The sequence below is a fragment of the Notamacropus eugenii genome, chromosome 2, assembly GCF_028372415.1.
Source record: "Notamacropus eugenii isolate mMacEug1 chromosome 2, mMacEug1.pri_v2, whole genome shotgun sequence".
NCBI classification, from domain to species: Eukaryota; Metazoa; Chordata; class Mammalia; order Diprotodontia; family Macropodidae; genus Notamacropus; species Notamacropus eugenii.
The window spans coordinates 35,975,349-35,997,727 of record NC_092873.1 but is presented as its reverse complement, the minus strand read 5'-3'; the positions used below and the strand labels follow the sequence as shown (position 1 = coordinate 35,997,727).

Here is a 22,379-nt window from a genome sequence, read left to right as displayed (position 1 = left end):
TCTCAGCCTCAGTTTCCTCATCTGCAAAATGGGGATAATAGCCTCTATCCTGCAGGGTCGTTGTGAGGGGCAACTGGAACTGCTTTGCGAACCTTCAATCACTCCATGAAAAGCTATGGCAACTTCTCCAAGGCGGCTTCATGTTTAGCTGTGAACCTCCGTATGTAGTCGGGTTAGTTTACGGCACAAAAATGTCGATATCTGCATAATTCAGGTGTTCCCAGAGTCTGCAGAAGCAACCATCTCATGGGCGTGGATATTAGCCACTCCTAGGGGCTGGGAGGTTCCCACCCTCGTTGGCCCCGTCCTGCGGCTGCGCTGACTCCGCCCCTCGCTGGAGACACGCCCCCTCCCCTGCAGAATTACTGACAGACGCCCCCGTACGCCTGAGGGAAGGAACCCACCGAGGCCAAGAGCCCACGGCCCGGAAGGGAGCGAGGCTGGGGGCGTGGCTGCGTCGGCGACGTCACGGCGCCGTGGCCAATAACCGCGGAGCGCGCGGTTCGTTCGAATGGGTTCGGCGGATGGCGAGGAGGAGTCCGCTCCTGAGCTCTCACCGCTCGGCTTCTTGGCGGCTTTGTGGACCCGGAGGGGCTGAGGCGCTCGACTCACCTCCCCAGACGTCGGCGCGCCATGTGGCGGGTGAGGAGCCTTGGCTCGCCGGCTACACCGCAGCGGGTGCGCCGGGCCGGACCGGGCCTGGCCTGTCCGGGCTTCCGTTAGCTCTCCCAACGGGGGGGGGGGGGGGGGGAGGAGAAGGGGCGGGGCGCAGCTTTTCTTAGTGGAGTGACTTCGGTGTGTGGGGACTGTAGACTAGAAGCCCCTCGGGGGCAGGGGCCGTTCATTCTGAAAGTGCTTTGTAAAAATGTGATTAAATCTACACCCAACTCTGGTGCTCTTTACAGTCGGGGAAACTGAGGCGGGCGGAGGTGACTCGTTTACGGGCACGCAAGTTAGTCCGGGTTGTCCTGAGCTTCCGCCTAGGCACCCCCTGGCTGCATTGTTAGAATAAATTTTGCTTTTTGCCTTTTTTTTATTTAAATCCCCGGAGTTTAGCTTTGCGCCTGGCACTTGGTGGGGCACTTCATAAACAATTGAGCCCTTGACCTGCTTCACAGGGTTGCTGTGAAAAAAATGCTGCGTAAACCTTAAAACGGGGGCGTGGTTGAGCCCCGGGATACTGCTGTCACCCATCCACGTGCACTTTTTAAAACAGGGAATACAAAAAAAGCGTGGTCCCTGCCCTGAACAGGAACCAATTATGCGCATCCGTGATACGCATACTGTGCCAGGGAAGTGATAATAACTTGTATTTTGGTGTTCCTCTGAGGTCTACCAAGCAGTTTACATTGTTGCTGTCTTATTCTCTTTGGGCGTTGAAGTTCAGATAAAAAGGGTGCTGGGACAAGCTGCTAGCCTGATGTTTTATGTGTATGTTCTTCAGTCTGTTGGGACAGATGGATAAAATGACGACTTTTTAAAAGTTTTTTAAAATTTTTCTCCAGTTACATGTAAAAACAATTTTCAAAATTTTAAGTTCTAAATTCTCTCCCTCCCTCCATCCCCATTGAGAAGGCAAGCAATTCAATATAGATTATAGATGTGTAGCCATGCAAAACATATCCATATTAGTCATGTTGTGAAAGAAAACATAGCCAAAAAAAAAAAAACTCAAGAAAAATAAAGTTAAAAAAAAAGTATGCTTGAGCCTGTATTCAGACACCCGTCATTTCTTTTTCCGGGTGTGGATGGCGTTTTTCATCATAAGTCCTTCAGAGTTGTCTTGGATGGATGTACAATGAGTTCCCTCTCAGGCTCCCCTCAATGGCTGTTTTTGGACCCTTCTGGATTAGTGTAAATGTCAGTAGTAACAATTTCTCTTCAAAACAACCACCCTGAGGCTCCTGCCCTGCCCAGCTTGATTTATTGATTTATTTTTTCTTTTCTATTTTATTCTTATTTCTTATTCTATCCTCCTGACTACTTTTTAAAGAGGCGTATTCATTGGATGGGCATTATTACCTCACTCTTAAGTGAGTACCTGAAACGGCCTTAGCCTAAAGACCAAGGTCTCCCAGTGAGTGCATCCTGAGCTGCCTCCAGTCATCCTGATGAATATCTGGTCACTGGATTCAGATGGCTCTGGAGGAGAAGTGAGGCTGGTGACCTGCACAGCCCTCCCTCACTCAAAACAAAGTCCAGTGTGAGTCATGTCATCATTTCTCTGATGGCGTGGTCTTCTTTGGCAACGAAGGACAAATACAAAAACTACAGTACCTTGTACACAGTACATTTCACTTTGTCTCAGCTCATGCAAGTCTTTCCAGGTTTTTCTGACATCATCCTGCTCATCATAAAATGACTGCTTTTTAAAAACTGATAAACTAGGCTCACTGAAGGCATGTTTAAAACATCTCCAGGAGCAGACTCAGTAATGATGGCAGCATTATGTACTTCATCCTGTTCCCCAAAAGTTTTAATTTCTTCTGATAAATCTTTGGATTTTGGAAACATTTTGTTTTATACAATTTGGAAATTATCAATATTCAGTATGGTAATATCTGTTGAAAATGTTCTTAAATTTAAAAAAAATAAATGTTATATCAGGACAATTGTATGCAACAGTTTTATCTGTGTTCTGGTTTCTGAACAGTTTATTTGTCAAAATTGGAGTTGTGACCTACCTAGGGTCACACAGTAAGTGTCTGAGGTCTGATTAGAGCTCAGGTCCCCTTGACTCCAGGGCCAGTGCTCTATCCACTTTTGCCACATAGCTGCCCCTTGTTTGTTGAATTTTTTAGAATATTTTGAGGTTTGCATTTGTAGTACATGGATTGCATGTATCAAGTATCTAGCACATAATTCTGGCCCCCCAGTTGTCTGACCTGGATGTCTTTCTAGGTGCTAATTTTTTGCAACCTGATGTAATGCACAGTTTCTATTAATTCTTTGAATAATTAGTGTCAATCAAATCTAGCTTCTTTAAGGGAAAACTTTCATGTAGTTTTTGGTGGCAGTGACCTGGCCTAGTGTCTATTGTAAACCTCTCCATTTCTGTAAATTTATATGACTTGGCCATTTGTTCAAAGCTTCTTTGTTAATATCTTGTTGGCTAAATTTATGTGAACGTTACCGGTAGACAGCCTTTCCTTTCTGTTCTTGAATCTTAGTTCTTTCAAAGGTTCTATCTGGAGGCAAATCATTTTTGATTTACATTGGATAAATCTGGTGGTAGGTATCTAGTCCCAGCTTTTACTGTTGTTTCTCCTTGGTTCTTGAAGAGGACCAAAACATCAGGAAGGTGACACAAGACTTACAAGTGAATTGGATTTAAGTGAGGGAGGGCTGTGCAAAGTCATCAGCCTGTCTCCTCTGGAGCCATCTGGGTCCAGTGATGAGATACTGATCAGGACAACTGACAGGGTCTGGATGCAGTGGGAGACCTTGGCCTCTTTTTTTTTACTTAAAATTTAAAAAATTTTTTAAATTAATTTATTTCTTTTCAGTTTTCTACAATCACTTCCATAAATCTTAGATTTTCTCCCCCTCCCTTTCCAAGACAGCATGCAATCTTATATGGGTTCTACACATGCATTCCTACTAAATACATTTTCACTTTAGACACGTTGCATGGAAGAAGTGAAATGAATGGGAGAAACCGTGAGAAAAAACAAAACAAAACACAAGAGAAAATAGTCTGCTTCATTCTGCCATCCAATTCCATAGTTCTTTCTCTGGATGTGGATGGCATTTTGCCTCAAGAGTCCATTGGGAATTTTTTAGGTTCTTGCATTGCTGTAAAGGACTAAGTCTACCAGAAAAATTCCTCACACACTGTGGTTGTTACTGTGTACAAAGTTCTCCTGGTTCTGCTCCTTTCACTTAGCACCACCAGGCCTCTCTGAAGTTTTCCTGTTCATTTCTTCTAGCACAATACTATTCCATTACATTCATATACCACAATTTATTCAGCCATTCCCCTTGATTTCCAATTCTTGGCCACCACAAAGAGAACTGCTATAAATATTTTTGTACATGTGCTACCCTTCCCCATTTTTATGATTCCCTTTGGGATACAGTCCCAGAAGTGATAAAAGGGTATGCATATTTTTGTAGCCCTTTGGGCATAGTTGCAAACTGCTCTCCAGAATGATTGAATCAGCTCACAGCTCCACCAACAATGAATCAGTGTTCCAACTCTCCCACATCTTCAAACGTTTATCATCTTCCTGTTGTGTCATGTTAGCCAATCTGATATGTGTGATATGGTACCTCAGAGTTGTTTTGATTTGCATCTCTCTAATCAATAGTGATTTAGAGCATTTTTTCATATGACTATAGAGAGCTTTAATTTCTTCCTCTGAAAACTGCCTGTTCATATCCTTGGACCATTTATCAATTGGGGAACGACTTGTATTCTTATACATTTGACTCAATTCTCTATATATTTTAGAAATGAGGCCTTTTTCACAGATACTAGTTGTAAAAACTCTCCCAGTTTTCTGCTTCCCTCCTAATATTATTTGTATTGGGTTTGTTTGTGCAAAAACTTTTCAATTTAATGTATTCAAAATTATCCATTTTGTACTTCATAATAGTTCCCTCTTGTTTAGTCAAAAATTTCTCCATTCTCCATAAATCTGACAAATATACTATTCCTTGCTCCTCTAATTTATTTATAGTATCAGTCTTTATACTTAGATCATGTATCCATTTGGATTTTATTCTTGTGTACTGTGTCAGGGATTGATCTATGCCCAGTTTCTGCCACACTGTTATCTAGTTTTCCCAGCACTTTTTGTCAAACCAGTGAGTTCTTATCCCAGAAGCTGGGGTCTTTGAGTTTATCAAACAGTAGATTGCTATACTCATTAACTACTGTCTTGAGTATCTAACCTATTCCACTGGTCTTCCCCTCTGTTCTTAGCCAGTACCAAGTGGTTTTGATGGTTGCTGCTTTATAATACAATATGAGATCTGGTAGGACTAGGCTACCTTCCCTAGCATTTCTTTTCATTAGTTCCCTTGATATTCTGAACCTTTTGTTCTTCCAGATGAATTTTGATATTATTTTTTCTAGCTCTAGAAAATACTTATCTGGTAGTTTGATTGATATGGCACTGAATAAGTAAATTTAATTTAGGTAGAATTGTCATTTTCATTATATTGGCTCAGCCTACCCAGGAGCAACTGATGTTTTTCCACTTACTTAGATCTGACTTTATTTGTTTGAAAAGTGTTTTGTAATTGTGTTTTAACTTTTGCATTGGCAGATGACAAAAATCTCTTTACATAAACAGCCATAGCTTTCTTTATTCTTTTGTTTTGCTTGAACATACCAAGGTATGTTCAAGTGTTGCCTTTTTCCTTTGATACAATTTGACTTCCAAATTCTAGCTCGAAGCCTTTAGTCACTATTTTTCCTTGGTGTATTCTAAGAATTCTATACTTATCAAGTCCAAGTGATATTTCTGTATCATATGATAGATTTTCTATGGGATGAATAAATTATTCATTGTATTTTTTAGCAGAACTATGTAACTTTATGGTCATCCATATTATATCGTGGTATATGTTTTGGTATAACTTCCTTTTTGACTTGGAAGTTGTACTGAGTTCATTTGAGGAAAAATGATACTGATGATAAGGTTAGGCAAAACCATAATAAGCTTAAACATTCTCTCTGAAAGATGTCATGCTTTATGTTATTTGTTCTTAATGTGATGGTGATATGTTTTGAATAGAGAGCAATTTGCCACGTAAATATCAAATGCTCTCATTTTCTCACTGTGGTTGGGTCTGTTTATGTATTTGTAAATGAGTGTGGAACTGGGTCAAAGACTTTTCAGTAGGTGATGAAGTTGGTATAAACGTTATGGCATTTGGGGTGGCTTTTTAAAGAACAAGTTATTCTTTATACTCCTGGAACTTTTTGGCACATCCTTTTTTGGTCCTTAGCCAGTATATTGGCTACTAACAGTTATTCTAAAGTATGTGTACAAGACATTATTTTACCAAGTATTTATATACTTTTCGAAGGTACAAGCTATGAAAGCTTTGTATAAAATAGACTTGTAATTAATCTATATTTGGTGGGGACCCTGGTATTGTCGTGTTTTGGTAATAGACATGTGATGTCTGTTATTAAGAAGGATGTGATCAAGTCATTTCCTAATAGATAAGTGGTCAAAGCATATGAACAAACACCTTTCAAAAAAACTATAAACTCTTAGCTGCATAAAAGAATATGTGAAATCTTCATAAGAGGAATACAGAACAAAACAACTCTGAGGTATTACCTCATAACCAGCAAATTGACGATGTCAGCATTGGAGAGTGATAGAAAAGCACATTATTATAATGTCCATGGAACTGCAAATTGGTCCTTCTATTCTAGAATTCAGTCTGGAAATATGCAAAGACAGGGATTAAAATGGCCAAACCCTTTGGCCTATAGATTCCATTGGTAGGCCTATATTCCAAGGAGGTCAAAAAGAAAAGCTCCAATATACCCCAAAATCTTTATAACAGCACTTATTTAATTAAATTTTTTCAATGAAAAAAATCTTGTTTCTCCTCACCTCTTCTCCCCACTTCCCCTATTAGGAAAAATAAAACCCTTATAGCAAATATATAGTCCGACAAAACTATTCCACAAAAATACTCATCTCTGAGTCCATCGCTTCTCTGCCAGGAGCTGGGTGGCATGTTTCATCCTGAGTCCTCGAGAATTGTTGATCATTACACTGATCAAAACTCCTAAGTCTTTCAAAGCTGTTTCTCTTTACGATGGTGTTATTGTATAAATTGTTCTGATTCTGTCCACTTTGCTCAGTATCATTTTGTATCTGAAATTGCCTCCTTCGTCATTTCTATACTCAATAATATTCTAGTACATTGACATACCATCATTTGTTCAACCATTCTTCAATTAATGGATACCCACCTAATTTCCAGTTCTTTTCTACCATTGAAAGAACTGGCAGACCCTCCTCCCCCTTTTTTTTAAGATACCATTTTTTGTAGTAGTAAAAGAACTGGAAGAAAGTAGATAACCAGTCTATTGGGGGATGGCTAAACAAGTTGGGGTGCATGAATATTATTGTGCTCTAAATACTGATGAATATAACTGCAAAATTTAAGAAGTAAACAGAGCCAGGAAAACAATACACAATAAACTGCTGACCAAGTTTGGCCACAAGGAATAGCTATGAGATGGCACCTTGTTCTGCGCAGTGCCTTTCAAAATGTTTTATTCTTTAAAGTTGAAAGAAATGAGACTGTCTAACCTATATTAAATGTCTTACCTTCTCAATGAGAGGGTTGAGGAGAGAGGGAGGGAATTTGAGACTCAAAATTTTAAAAAGGAATGTTAAAAATTGTTTTTACATGTAATTGGGGAAAAATAAAATACTAAATTTAAAAAAAAGAAAGAAATGAGACTCTCCAAGCCAATCTAACACTTAACAAAGGGAAATTTAACAGTAGGATTGAAAGGAAATTCAACAAGATATGACATTGCTTCTGTTGGCTCCTAGATCCCCTGACTTTCCATTTTCCAGGGTAGAACTTGGAGTTTTGGTTAAGTGAAGATTTTTAGCAAATGTAGGTTCTACTTTTCCGTATTGTGATTTAAGCAAGTACTTGATTTCTGCTCTTATTTCATCTAATCTGGGCTTAGAAATGAAGTAATTTCTTAACATTGCACTGCATTGGGCTGCACTGTATTGTGTAGTTTGGCACAGAGGACAGTATAGACAAAAAAGCAGTATTAACCTTATTTTCGTTAAGATGATTCCAATTTTGTTATCATATGCTGGTGCATGGTGAAAACAGTCGCTGTCAGTCATGTGGACTCATGGTTGGCCTACTTTAGTGATCAGCACCAGAGCGTTTCCAATAGATGGAGTAATGTTTTGGTTTTATTTTGTTTTTAAATTGAGGGGTGGCAGGTTTGGTGTATCTTGCCTTTCTGTGGCAGTTCTGAGTATGGCCAGCCTGTAACCTGTGTCTTGATTCTTAGGAGCGATTACATCACACGCTAACCTAATCAGTAGTGTCCTCAGAGTTGTTCACTGCTTTCAGGCTTCCTGCTGGAACTACTCAGCTGTCATAATTATCTCAGGGCACTCCAGGGCCCCACAGTAAGTCACCCTGTCTGGTATTCCTCTGCTTTATTGATATCCTCTCCCCTCTGATGACATGAACACTAAGTTCGGTTTTTAGGGGATTTATTGTTGTTGTTACCATCACCATTAAGTGCATATAGCCTAACCAAGGAAGATGAGGCCAGACTCAGGGGCAGCACCAAGCTTTCCTTTCTTGCAAAGCAGTGAGCAAAATCTGGACTACATTCACAGATAGTTCCCCATTGATAAATTATCAAGGGATATGAGTAGGCAACTTTCAGAGAAAGAAATTAAAGCCATTAATAATCATATAAACATATTCTAAACCATTAATAGTTAGAGAAACACAAAACAACTCTTAAGGTATGACTTTACACCCACACAATAGGCTAAGATTATAGAAAAGGAAAATGACAAATCCCACAGGGGATGTAGGAAAATATGTACACTAATGTACATAGTAGGTTATTACATATTACAGTTGGTTAGGCTGTGAACTAAGCAAACCATTCTGGAGAATAATTTGGAACTATGCCCCAAACTTTAACTGTTAAACTGTACCCTTTGATCCTATGATACTGATACTGTCTGTATCCCAAAGAAATCAGAGAAAAAGGAAAATGACCCAGATGTACAAAAGTATTCATAGCAGGTCTTTTTGTGGTGGAAAAGAATTAGAAATTGAGAGGATGCCCATCAATTGAGGAATGGCCAAACCAGTTATGGTTCATGAATGTGCTAGAATACTATTGTGTTATAAGAAGCGATAAAGAAGGTGGTTTCAGAAAAATCTGGGAAGACTTACGTAGACTGAAGCAAAGTGAAGATAATCAATTGTGAAAGACTTAGTTACTCTCTGATCAGTACAGTGACCCAGGATAAATCCAAAGGACTCTTGATGAAAAATGCCATCTAGAACTGATGAATTCAAGAGGGCAGATTAAAACATCTTTTTTCTGCCTTTTTCGTGTGTGTGTGTGTGTGTGTATGTGTGTATGTGTACGTGAAAGAGAGAGAAAGTTTTTGTTTTGTTTTTTGGCTAATGCAAAAATTTGTTTTGCTTCATATTTGAAATGGGTGTTGTGTTTCTTGTTTTCTCAGTGAGTGGGGGAAGGGAGAGAGTCTGGAATTGAAAATAAATTAATTAATTTAAAATTTAAAAACCCATCTTTTTTCATCATTTATTACATTAAAACTATTCCATTACTTTTATGTACCATAATATGTTTAGCCATTCCCCAAATGAAGAGCACCGCTGCAATTTCCAGTTTTTTGCCATTACAGAAAGTCTAAAAATATTTTTGTAAAAATGGATTCTTTTCTTCTCTGATTTCTTTGAGGATATAGGCCTAGTATTGATATCACTAGGTCAAAGGTATGGAGTTGACTGACTTTTAAAACCTAATTCTGAGTTGCTTTTCAGAATAACTGGACCACTTCAGTTTTACATTCATTAATGTGCCTGTTTTTCAGCACCCCTCCTTGTCATTTTCCTTTTTCTGTCATCTTTGCCAAAAGGTCGAACCTTAGTTATTTTTGTTTCTTTCATTATTAGGGATTCAGAACATTTTTTTTTTAAATAAGGCTGTGGGTAATGTGAACTTCTTCCTCTGAAAACTAACTTTTTGTACCTTTTTGATATTTTCTTGATCTCTCTAGTACCATTGAGCAGAGTTTCTCTCTTCTTGACCATATGTATTTTTGTTGTCATTTTGTCTGAGGTCATAATTATCCCCCCCACCCCCGCTTTCTTTTTGGATTTAGTTGAAGCATGATAAATTCTACTCCAAATCCTTGTTTAATTCTATACGGATCTTTAAGTTTCAAGTATTTCTTATATACAATAGATAGATAGGTTTTGCTTTCCAATCCATTCTATCACCCTGCATCCCATTCATGATTGGGATTGTTTTTCCTTTCACCAAACCCTGGCAGTATTTCTTTTAAGAAATCAGTTCTGTGTATCTATAATTTGGGGTGGTAGGAATAATTCAACCCCAGTGACCAGTGTTTTGGGTTTTGTGTTCATTCCCAGCATCCTCCTTTTTAGAAAATTATCAACCATGCAATTAGCTATGTTTTTATTCTGAGATTCTCTGATCCTGTAAATCTTTCTTCATTATGTACTGGATTTTTGGAGGTTTTGTTTGTGATGTATTTCTAACTATTTTGAAAGGAATGGGGAGAAAATTGAGTTTATATACATCCTTATACTTGGCCTTCTTCCTGGAAATTTCCGTTTCTGCATCTGATCGCATGATCCCTAAGATACTTTCCTGCTCTAACATGTTGAAATGTGGGCTCCTTGAGAGGACTGAGTTAGCCTGAAGAGTCCTGCAGTTATTCCTTCTCACTAATGTCTTTATCCTAGGGAAAGTCTGAGAACCGTCCTCCACTCCAGGAACTCCTCTTACAACCAAATGCTATTCCCAGCCCTGGGAAAGTCACCTTGGTGTGTCAGCCTGGGCCACAGGTAAGATACAGCTGTCTAGCTCTGGGCTGGACTCGTGAGTGAGGCCCTGCATCCAGCTTGAGATCCCAGGAGAGCAGCAGGCTAGGACAAGGAGACCATAATCAAAAATGGTGGTGATGTTTGGGAAGCCTTATGCATACAGCCTTCGAGACTTCCATACCCCTGCTTGGTTGTTGGTTTCTGCCACCTTCTTCCCACTCAGCCTTCACTGAGCTGCTGCAGAACAGCACTGGCAGATGAGAGGTCTTTCCCCATTCTCCTCAGTTTAAAGTGGAGCACCTGACTAGCAGTGACGTAGAAAGCAGGTCACAAGGGGAAGGAAGAATGGTGGCAGAGTGCAAGAGTAATTTATGGCCTTGGTAGAACGAGAGAGAATTCTTGGGTGAAAGCTGCAGCAAGTACTGTCTGATTCACTAATGCTTTGTAAGACAGAAAAGAAGTAGGGAATCCCCAGTGGGAACTGAAGTCCTGGGAGAGCATGATAGGATTTAACCACAGTCATATAATTAGCATCAGAATTGGGACTAGAATTGAGGTCTCCTATCTTCTGACCTAGGGGGCTTTCCACCTGTTTTTGATGTCTCCTGATAGTCAGGCTGTGCAGGCTAACACAGCTTTGTTCTTTGTACCATAGGCTGTATCTCGATGGCTGAATAGTCTTTCCCTGCAGTCCAGTCTCTTTTGTGTTGAAAAGAGATCAGCCTAGTTCTCTACAATGAAACAAAGCTAGTTTGAGCTCTCTTGGCATGGCACTCTCTTGCCAAAAGGATGTCACATCTCTGTGTTGAACAGAGAATTTAAGGAGCTTGCCTTGATGGTACTTGCCTGCTTTATGTATAATGTTCGACGAGATGCCTGGGTTAGTAAAGTGACCTTTGTTCGCCAACTCCTTGACTTTTTCTTTCTTTGCTAGCAAGAGGACAATAGTATCCCACCTCCGCTGGAATTTCCCAAGACCATCTGGACAGATTCCCCTTCAGAACTGTCATGTGTGCCTTTGAAGAAGCTTGAAGCTTCCCAGGATGACACAGAGGGGCAGTGTTTGAGTCTGCTTCCCCAAACCAGTTCTACTCCCAAAGCCTCTGAAGGATCAAAGGCCCCACTGAATGATGATGTGGTTAGAACGTGGACCTCAGTCCCCTCTCTTACCCAAGAGAGGCCCAGTCAAGAGCTGCAGTCAGACATTCCACTTGATATGGCTTTGGGTGCTAAGGTGGAGGTGAATAACATCTTCCTCAGCCTCTCTCCAAGTCTGACAGATACAGTAACAACAGGGGTAGTACCTTGTCTGAAAGGCAACTCTGTAAACATTATCACTGCCAGTCCAGAAAGAGTCATCTCCCAGAATGCTCCGTCACATCTTTTTATAGAGAATCCCCACAATTCCTGTTCTGAGCAGCAGTACCTAGAAGAAAGTTCTGTAGACATGGGGACAAAAACTGTCCCTAAGGCCTCCATATCTCTGGCAAGCAACTCTCTGTTGCCTTCTTGTATGCACCAGTTACTTACTTCATCTGTCTCAGGGCTCAGTCATTCTGCCAGCCTTTCAGACCCTGGTCTAGGAACTACATCACTCGCAACTACAGATGGAGGGGCACTGGAACCTTCCCACTCAGCAAAGGAAGTCCAGCTGATAGAAACGGTGTCACTCCCTGCTCAGATGCCAGCAGCAGCTGTACCCCAGGGGGCTCCTGTTGCTACAGTGGAAGATTTTAGTAAAACTCATAGTCCCAGTACTGGATCATGGATGTCCCCACCGGCATGGCTAGATAAAGGGGTGAACACCTCAGCTATGCTGGAGAGTCTACGCCAGAGCTTCCCCCTTCCTGTTCTGATGCTAGATAGAGGGACCAGCACTACCCCTGTTTCTTCCAGCTCTGTGGGTTCATGGCTCACGACCCCAGTCTTTCTGGAAAAGAGTACCAACACATCTCAGGCAGGGCAGGCCAGTACCAAAGACAGTGCCTCTGAGACAGATTCCCTCCTATGGTGGTGAGTGATCCCTTGTATCCTTGCCTCTCTGGCTCTGTCTTAGCACCTTTCCCTCCACCTCTGCCCATGTCTCATACTTTCACCTTTTCATGCAGCCAACCCCCAGACATGAGTGCCTTGTCTAGACGTGACCTAGAAGATCATCTGCTCAGCTCCCTCATTGTTCTGGAGGCCCTCTCACGGCAACTTCGGGATTGGCAGAACAGTGGGGCTACTCCTCACCCTGAAGCCCAGGATAGCAGCACACAGACTGACATCTACTTCACTGAGGTAAGAGGGTCTGTTCCCAATCCTAGAAAACCTAACAGATGCCATAAGGCAAAGGAGCAGGCATGGTGAATGTTTTCTTACCTATGGCGTACCTAGAAGGATTGTATAAAGCTCCCCTTTGGCCTGCCCTCACCCTCTCTTCACCTCCACTCCTAATGCCACCAGTAAATAACTAGGAAGTGGAACTATGTAGAATTAGGGAAGTGAAAGTGGCTGAGAAGAGATTGGAGGTGGTGCACTTTGATGTACTGGAATAGCTATGGCTGCATAGACCTGGAAAGTAGAGGGACTATCTGCTTTCAGCACAGGGAAAGAAACTGTCAGAAAATAGGAGGGACTGAATACGCTTTAACCTCCTAACCTCCTATGTGTCCAAGCTCCCCAGTATGTCATGGCTACTCATATGTTGAGTACAGGTGACAACTGTTAGCTGTCAGAGATGGTGGTCTGTCTGTCTTTCCTTTAAACACCAAGCAAACCTATTTGTATTGAAAATGTACCTGGCTGTGACTTCTACTTCATCTGCCCAAGACATTTTGAAAACCATAGGCTGATCTGTTCTTAGGTAGTTTATCCATTCTCCTTTGTCACCTCTCCACTTCATTCCATATTCCTAAACATTCGTCAGTACCTTCCCTAGCCCAGTCTGCCTGGCCCTTTGGGAGCCCACTGAAGCAGAAGAAGGGGAAATGACCTTCTTGCTTCATCCCACTAATCTGATCATCTGCCTGACTGCCCCTGATTCAGGCCACATAGACACACACACACACACACACACACACACCCTGCCCAGAGCACATGGGACACTCCGTGACTCTCAGCACATCAGACAGAGAGCTGCCTCGCTTTGGGAAGAAATTAAGGCCTGGGCAGCTCCAGGGGAACTAGGCAGCTTTTAGAGTGAACCCCAAGAGAGCTGGGACAAAGCTACTTTAAATACAAACTGCTGAAACATTGTGACTCAGCATAATGGCACTGAGCTAGGGCCCTATCCCTTCAGCACCAGTGAACCCTCAAACCTCCCTCCCCCTACCACTGTTTGCTCGATCTTTAAAGGAATTCTGCCATTCAGACTACCCTCATTTCTCATGGACATGGAAATTTTACCTTAATCCTATTTCTTCCATCCCTTCCCTTCCCCACCCCAGCCTTTTTTTGGGAGGTTAGGGGCAATAAGGCTCATTCATCAGTCTTACTGCTTTTCCAGGGTGGGAAGGGCCCCAAAGATCAAGAGTATACAATATCCTGGCAGAAGGAACAGACATATGAGAGTTTCTCTGTAGGTGGCAGATGAACCCCAGCATCTGCAAAAGAGTCGGGAGACCCATCAGGATCTAGTACAGGCCAAGAATGTCATGGTAGGTACCTGTACTGGCCTTCTGGCTCTTGTGGGTCCCTTTGCCATATATTCTCTGTTTGAATACTTTGGGAAAGTGAAGAAGGAAGGGGCCTAGGTGGCAGCTCACTGGCATAGTGGTAGAACCCTGGGCCTAGAGCCAGCAAGACCTGAGTTTAAATCTGGCCTCCAGACACTCACTAGCTGTGTGACCCTGAGAAAGTCACTTAACCACTCACGGCCTCTTTAGTTTCCTCAACCGTAAAATGAGAATCGTAACAGCACTTACCTCACAGAGTTGTTGTGAGGATCAAATAAGGTGAAGTTTATAAAGTGCTGGGCAGAGCTCCTGGCACATGGTAGGTACTATGTAAATGCTCATTCCCTTTCCCTAGATAACTCACATGTCGATTTCTGATAACCCACATTGGCTAGCTATAGTGACTTTTCCCACTTATCTCAGGGCCTTCCATCTAGGGTAAACAGCATACATCCCTAGTAACCTTACTTCTTGATTACTGCAAGTTTTAAGGTGAGATGTGGGGGTTTTAGGGATGACTTGGCTGACCTGGGTGATCCCATCTGTCCCTTGTAGCAGTCATGGGCTCTAGAGTCCCAGGAGTTCTTGTCCTTGCTAAACCAATGCCTGCTGAACCTATGGGAGGACAGGGCAGCTGTGAAGAAGGAGGTGAGTGCTTTGAGGATGGTGATGGAGGCTCTTGGAAGCCAAGGGAAGAGAACCCAGAAAAAGCCCAGTTTCTCCTCTCACAGCACCAGCAAGCAGAAGCCTTTATCTCCCGCTCCTGGGAGGTGCTGAAGAGGGCCAGGACAAAACTCCAGAGCCACTTGGAAGAGAGGGATGAAGCGAGGAGCCGAGAGGAAATGGCTGTCAGAGGGAAAAATGCAGTAAGGGCTCGGGTTCCCTCCTGGATTGCAGCTACTGCTGTGGCCAGCTCCCTCCCAGGGCTCCTGCCAGCAGACTGCTGTGGGGTAGGGGGGCAGGCAGAAGCAGGGTTCTGCCACCAGCTGGGTGTTAGGAAGCCCTTTGTGGGGAGATAGGAATAGGTTTTTCTGCTATTTGTTCCCATCTCTGGCCAGGCAGAAACAATGTTGGAGGCCTTCTGTGCACACTTCACTCAGCGCATCAGTGAGCTCCAGCAGGATTCAGAGTCACAGATGGAGCTCTGTGGTCTGCTGAAAGAGACCGAAGCCCAGCAGGTAATGGTGGGGGAGGGTGCCTCATTAATGCATGATGAGAAACAGAACAGGTATCCCATTTTCCCCACATACCTTACTCTGTGACATTCTTAAGGGATTGATTGTTTTTCACCTGCAGGCTTCTCTTCACTTGGAACAGAAGGAGATGGCCCAGCAGGCAGCCCAGCTTGCTTCCACCTTACGCAAAGACTGGGTTACAATGCAGCTAGATGTGAGTGTGTGTCTTCATTGTGGTCCCTCTCCTCCTTCTCCATTGCTGTCCCTTTGCCTCTGACCAGCTCTTTCTGTCTCCTGGCAGTATACAGTGTGGACAGCTATGCTGAATCAGGCCCAGAAGTTAATGGAGCCTTTGGTAACCAAGAGTCAGAAGGCTTTGCAGGAACGAGATGTAGCCTTGGAGAAGGAGGAACAGGTATAAAGTGGAGGGGGATTCTCGGGCCTGGTCCCTGTCACTCCCTCTGGCAGTGGAGCCTGCAAGTTAGACTTTGGCATTCTCTGTTGTTTTATATATGAAGTCACCTGTAGAGCCTGGCCAATAGAGAGGGTCATATGGAAGACTATACCACAGATCTGGCCACACGGGTCGGAACCCTTACCCTGTGCCTATGTTTCTGCTCTTCTTTCTTTACTATTGCCCTAAGGTTCTGCCACAGCCATCTTTTACCCTGTTTCTGCCCAGGAGAAGGATGGCTTACTGTTTTGTACTGCTTTTACCAGGATAGGAAAACTAAGCCTTGAGACCTTTGGCCCAGGAGGAATTGTGAAATGAAATGCTCCTTTCCTCCCAGGTTTCCTGGCAGCTGGACCAGGTCTCTGCTGAGTTAAAGGACTCCCAGGCCCGAATTGAGCAGCTGGAATTGGAAAACAGACGACTGGCAGCAGGTATAAATACCACTACTGAAGGCTGACTTTGTATCAAGAGCCACAGATATGTGATAGGAAGGGCAGAGAGGGATTCTTTCCTAGTCTGTTATGGAGACCTATTCTAAAGAGGACTTTTTAAACTCTCTGCCCTGAGCCTCTCACTTTGTTACTCTGCGACTTCCCAGAGACCAACAGTTGCCCTGCTTTAGGAAGACTTCACGGGGGTGTTACTGGGGTTCACTTTGGTTTAGATCTGCAACTGCAGCTGCAGAGCCTGGCTAGCACTGAGAGTCGTCTGGAGAAACTCCAGGACCAGTATGACTGTTGTGCCCAGGATCTGGCCTCCCGGGATGAAGCCCTTGCTGAGCTCACCTTGAGTAGGGAAGAGCAAGTTGCCTGGTGAGTGCTTGCCGGGGCTAGGAAGCCCAGGGGTTTGTCAGCCATATGGTGGAAAACTGAAGGGAGGCCTTTGATAGGTGGCAGGAGGCAGAAGCAACCTTGAAGTCAGCTCAGCTGAAGCAATGGGTAGCCCTCACGGAGGAGGTTCGAGAACTACGGGAGACTGTAGAGGTGAGTGCTATGCTTGCTGTCAAAGGAAGCCCGGGGGCCCTAACTGCTGATTCTTCCCCAAACGTCATTGTCTGGGGTCTGTAGATTACATGGGCCTGAAAAGAGGCAGCATGACCCCCAAGACTTTGAAACTCAGTATTTACCTTCTCTCCCCATCTCTGTCCTTTTCCTCTTTCTTCTGTTCTCCCAGTTTCTGGACCAAGAGAACCAAGTGGCCCACACAGAGCTGACCAGGTTGGAATCTCAACTGAAAACTACCCTGTCAGTACTTCAAGAGCGCAATGTGCAGTGCGAGGATCTCAAAGACTCTGTGGACAGCCTTGAGTAATATCTCCCTTCACTGTCAACTCTTCAGTTTCCCAGAAATAGGCTCTAGAACTTGAATATTCCAGGGGTGCTTTGTTATGTGACCCAGGGAGGGGGTGCTTGTTCCCCTGTATTGGGATAGTCCTTAACAAGGAATGTTGGGCTGCTTTCCTCATGGGGAGAGATCATGGGAGGTGACTCATCCTGACACTTGGCTGCCTTCTCTCATCCCCTGTACCCTCATCCAGGGCCAGACTGACTGACGCAACAGCAGAGGCCCAGGAGCTGAAGGAGTTGTACCAGAGTTCCCCAAAGCTATCCATGCTCACTCAGAGCCTGCATGACCTGGTTCTTTCATTACAGACGACATTAAAGAAGGAGGTAGGTCATTTGGGCTTTGTCTCCTGACAGGCCCTGTCTCCTGACCACCAGTCCAGTCTACATTTCATTGCCAGATTGAGCTTTTTAACACTACTTATAGAACCTGCTCAAAGTGAAACCTTTAATTAAAACTTTAATGACTGAATGATACTTACTAAGATTTCTTAGCTTGGACCTTCTGTAAGGTCTTCTCCAGCCTGACTCCATGTAAGCTTCCTCCCCTCCAAGATGAGTCCTCTACTTCAGCTAGACAGACCTCTCTAGTACTAGCTTCCAGAATGTACCTTTTGCCCTTCCTAGAAGTTCTTGTCGATTCTTCCCCTCAACCTAAATAAATACTGCCCAACTCAAGCACCAACTCCTCCATAAAGATGGCCTTGACCATTCTAGTCCCAGCCATCTGTCCTTCCCTATTCTGCAGTCCTCACCCTTGTGTTTGACACCTGGTTGAATAGTGCGTTTTCTTGAGTTTGAGTTAGCCTCCTTAGCTAGTCTGTAAGCGCCTTTATCAAGAATCATACCTTATACTTTATATCCTGAACTGTACCTGGCACTGAATGGTCAGGGTAATAAATGCCTGATGCCAAATCCCAGGTGAGTGAGCACCTTCCGCGCTTGGGGAAACCCCTTGAAAGTCGAGTGTCTCCTCTTTCCTTTTTGTTTTGTCCACAGGCTGAGCTGGGAAGCCCTCCTGTGAGTGTAACACGAACCCCTGCCCAGCACCTCCCACCCAGTGACAACAGCTTCCTGGGCAGTGTCTTAAGAGCTATGGAGGGAGGTGAGGAAGTCCAAGTGGTTTCAGTCTGCTATCCGAAACTGGCAGCCCCTCTGGCTAATGAGCACCACCTGAGTTAGTCACTTGCCATCGTTTGAGTAGGGTCATGACAGAGGCTCGAGATCGCTGCCCTCGGACTGATTTTCTTTTTCAGAGTTAGAACCTGACCTCATCCCTTTGCTTGGAAGTGACAGAAGTGCTTTTACCCGAGTGGAATCTAAACTCTCCCTTTGGCCTGCAGATCTGGGTGAGCTCTAGAGATTCTTATTTATCCACAGAAGAGCTGACTGGGTTTGGCTTCCTTGTACCATTGTTTGCCTGGCACATTGCAGGCACTTCATCATTACTTGTGAGGTGATGACATATGTGCCGTTTCTGTGGACATGGTTCCTCATCCCCTGTCTTCCTGCTTTGGGCTCTGCTCAGATGGTAACCTTCATATTATCTGTATTATCTTTGTATCTCAGCGGGGCTAAACGTAAGCATCTTTCTCACTTGTGACTGTGTGGAAAGGGAAGGAAGTGGGCTCTGTGCCTTTCACTTCAGCCTGCTGATCTTCCCTTCCAGGGGTCCCCCACACTGAGAAGAGTCTGGAGGAGTTGACTGGCCTGGTGCAGGAAGCCCAGAGCCTGTGCTCTCAGCTTCAAGACTCTAAAGAGAAAGCTGTTGGGGCCCTGCAGCAAGAAATGTGAGAAGGATTGGGGCACTGGCGGAGCTGGGCTGGGGGAGTGTGGGGGTGTGGAGGTAGGGGCACATTCCATTCCATGCTCACTCCTGCCCTGTGTCTCTACCCCAATAAAGGACTACTGCTGAACTCTTTTCCACAGACACAGTTTACAGGTCAGACTGCAGGCCCAGGGGGAGCAGCATCAAGAGGCCCTGAAGATGCAAGAGGCAGAGGCAGAAAAGTTGAGCCGAGCCCTGTGTGTGCGCTACCAGGTGAGGGAGAGGCGCAGAACTGGGGCAGTGCAGAACTGGGGCGGCAGAGGGGCCCAGGGGGACTTGTGGCTCCTCTAGGACTCTGCTTGGGTGAGGCTTTTCCAGCTACTGCCCTACTTCTGCCCTGGCCTACCAAGGGTTAGAGGGATGAGGCTTAGCGGCTTTGACCTCTTCCCCATGCATACCGAGGAAAAAGAGGTCTCAGCATGGGAAAGGTTGTATTACCTGTGTAAGTACTCAGGTATTCTGGTACTGCTTAGGAAGAAGGTAGAGATTGTAGCTGATCGGGGCCACTAGGCATCACCAGGGGATTAGCACTGCCTTGTTTTCTTATAGGTGTGAGAAGAGGTCAGCTGTCCTGGGACCTGATCCAAACTTTCCCTGCCCTCTCTTTTTCTTGACAGAATGAGAAGGAACTCCAGGAAGTGATCCAGCAGCAGGACAAGAAACTCCTGGAGCAGATAGATAAGATGAGAGAATTTACAGTATGTTGATTGTGATCCCGGCATCCTGCCCTCCTTGGCAGCACTGAGATTCACTTCTATCCTGTATCCTTCCATTTGAGGCAAGAGGAGCCTGTCTACCTGAGTTTAGGGCTATTACTGATCTTTCCTCTCATCCCTAGAGCCTCCGAGAAGAGGTGACCCAACTCACTCGATTGTTACAGCGATCAGAGACTGAAGCCAAGGTGCTCCAGGAGGCATTGGCATGCCAGCAGAATCCAAATTCTCAGCCCATGGACACTGCTTGGATTCAGGAGAAAGTGTGGCTGTGCCAGGAGGTAGTGCATGGGCCCTGCTGGCAAGTAGGATGCCACTCAGAGGTTTCAGTGGGTTTATAACCATTTAGCATCGGGAATGGAACATGCAGCCCACTGTAATTCAAAAAAAATTGTTCCATAGGTTGATAAATTGAGGCTGTTACTGCTTGATATGGAAAAGGAGAAAGCAGCACTCTTGGTCAAGTCTCAGAGCCATGTAAGTGGTGGGGGTGAGTCTCTTCCTGTTGGTGCTTGAAAAATGCCTGAGTTTGCTGCCAGGGCTTATTTCCTTTGTTTATCCCATGTGCTCTCAAGTCTCCTTCCCTTAGCATGAGGATTAATATTCTCTCTTTCTCTGGCAGAGGAACATTCTGGAAGAGAACCTGAGGTGTTCTGAAAAGGAACTGGAGAAACTGGATGACATCTTAGAACACGTCCATGAGGTAAAAGCATTGGGGGAGGGAAACGAAATGGAAAAGTGCCGAGCCTTGTGCTGAACGAACGACTTACAGCTAGGAGTGCAAAGCCCTCTCTGCTCTCCAAGAGCTCCTATTTTAATTGGCAGAAATGACACATAAAGCAAAGTCCAGCCACATTGGCTCTGGAAAGAGCCAATGAAAGACTCAATGGGGCTCCACTAGGGTGAGGTGGTGTGAGCACAGTGGTGACAGTGCTGGCCAGTGCAGGCCCTGCCACCTTCAGAACTCCTGTTAGATGGTAGAAATTCCACTGACTTGATTTGTTCCATAGCACTGAGGTCCCTGGACCCCTCAAGGGGGGGGTCCTTCTTATTCTGAGAAAGGCCAAACTGCCAAAGGGGTCCATGACTCAAAAAAGACTCCTTTTCTTTCCACTGATGTTGGGGTTCTTTACTGAGAGAAAGAAGGGGAGGGAGGAGGAAGGGCTTTCGGGTTAACAGGAGCCAACTAATCTTCCTTTGCTTCTCCCTTTGCCTTCTCTTCAGGCTTTGTTGAACATTCCAGAGGTTGTGAGTGGCTGCCAGGAGTTGCAAAAAGTGATGCAATTACTGAGCTAATTACCACAAAGTGATGACAAATTGGACCTATTTTTGGGGGGGAATGGAGGCTGGATAGAGAAGAAGAAAAGATCCTGGGAAGAAGACAGCAATCTGTATCTACTTAAGTGTATTTAAAATTTGAATAAATTTATTTAGGATAAGTTGTCCTTATGAAGTGGTTTTCAGAGGTTGCACCAGTGGTCTGTAAACTCTAGTAGGTCCTACTGATCTAGAAGGATTTCAAGGTCTAACTCAGAATGGACTGTATACATGTCACATAAGCATAGAAGCAAAGCCCCAGAAGATGAATTGTTTTGGATTCAGCAAGTCACAAAGATAGTCTAGGTGGGGAGAGTCGGGATCAGTAGTAGAGGGGGGTGCTAATGAAATCATATATCCTTGAAAGAAACAACAAAGAATAAAATGTATTAATGTCTTTCCATAAATTGCCCTCAATGCCTCCAGGATAAAATTCTAAATCCTCAGTCTGGCATTTACAGCCCTCCACAATCTGGCTTCCACATTCCTCTGTACCTGAGGGAGAAAGAATGAAAAAGACAGCAGACTAGCTCAGGAAGACACACTGCGCAGTGCATTGCCTTGGAAGCCAACAAGGAGAGTTTCAAGAGGGATGAGGCCATCAACAGTGTTACAGTGATCAAGAAGATGAGATCTAGGCGGAGCCAAGATGGCGGAGTAGAAAGACGCACATACACATAGCTCTGAACCCACAACCCACAGAACAGCTAGAGGGGATCAACTCACGGTGAATTCTGCACCCAGAGGCCACGGAATATTGGAGCGAGGGAGATTTCTGTTCCGGAGAGACCTGCAAACCTCTCGCGGGGGGTCCTTCGTGCTGCGGACTGGGCGCCGGGACTGGGAGCTGAGTGCAGCTCTGCAGCGGCCGCGACACCGTGAGGAAAAGATCGGAGCGGGCTACAGGGATGGGATCTCCAGCAGCCATGCGGGTCTCTCCACCCACAGAGGGACCTGCAAACCTCTCGCAAAAGGTCCATCTCCCTGCAGACATGGAGCCCAGCCCAGACCTGCGGCGGCCGCGGCTCCGAGAGGTACAGATCCGAGCAGGCTTCAGGGATGGGATCTCCAGCGGCGGCACAAGCCCCTCCACCCACAGGTGATGGGGGTCGGTGAGAGAGTCTCTATGGCGGGTCGAGAGGGGAGTGGGGTGCCCCCATGGCTCGGGCCCCCCCGGGAGATAGAAGCTGAGAGGCGGTTGCAGACAGGGGCTCCCCAAGCGGGCGGGAGCCTGGATCCATTGTGGAAGGTCTGTACATAAACCCCCTGAGGGAACTGAGCCTGAGAGGCGGCCCTGCCCCGAGCTGAC

General features: G+C 44.7%; 1 protein-coding gene across 1 annotated transcript; it reads left to right on the top strand.

The window, feature by feature from the left end:
• The first annotated feature begins 473 nt into the window (after positions 1-473).
• Positions 474-21,192, top strand: SPAG5 (sperm associated antigen 5). The gene is given in 25 exon segments (XM_072639776.1): positions 474-560; positions 563-642; positions 10,501-10,602; positions 11,516-12,594; positions 12,690-12,864; positions 14,148-14,222; positions 14,796-14,888; positions 14,972-15,106; positions 15,299-15,418; positions 15,537-15,629; positions 15,717-15,830; positions 16,207-16,300; positions 16,534-16,681; positions 16,759-16,852; positions 17,043-17,176; positions 17,407-17,539; positions 18,212-18,317; positions 18,469-18,561; positions 18,882-19,002; positions 19,142-19,253; positions 19,658-19,738; positions 19,879-20,034; positions 20,156-20,230; positions 20,376-20,456; positions 20,978-21,192. Coding segments are annotated over 25 exon segments (3,615 nt in total). The 5' UTR covers positions 474-511; the 3' UTR covers positions 21,050-21,192.
• The last annotated feature ends 1,187 nt before the right edge of the window (positions 21,193-22,379 follow it).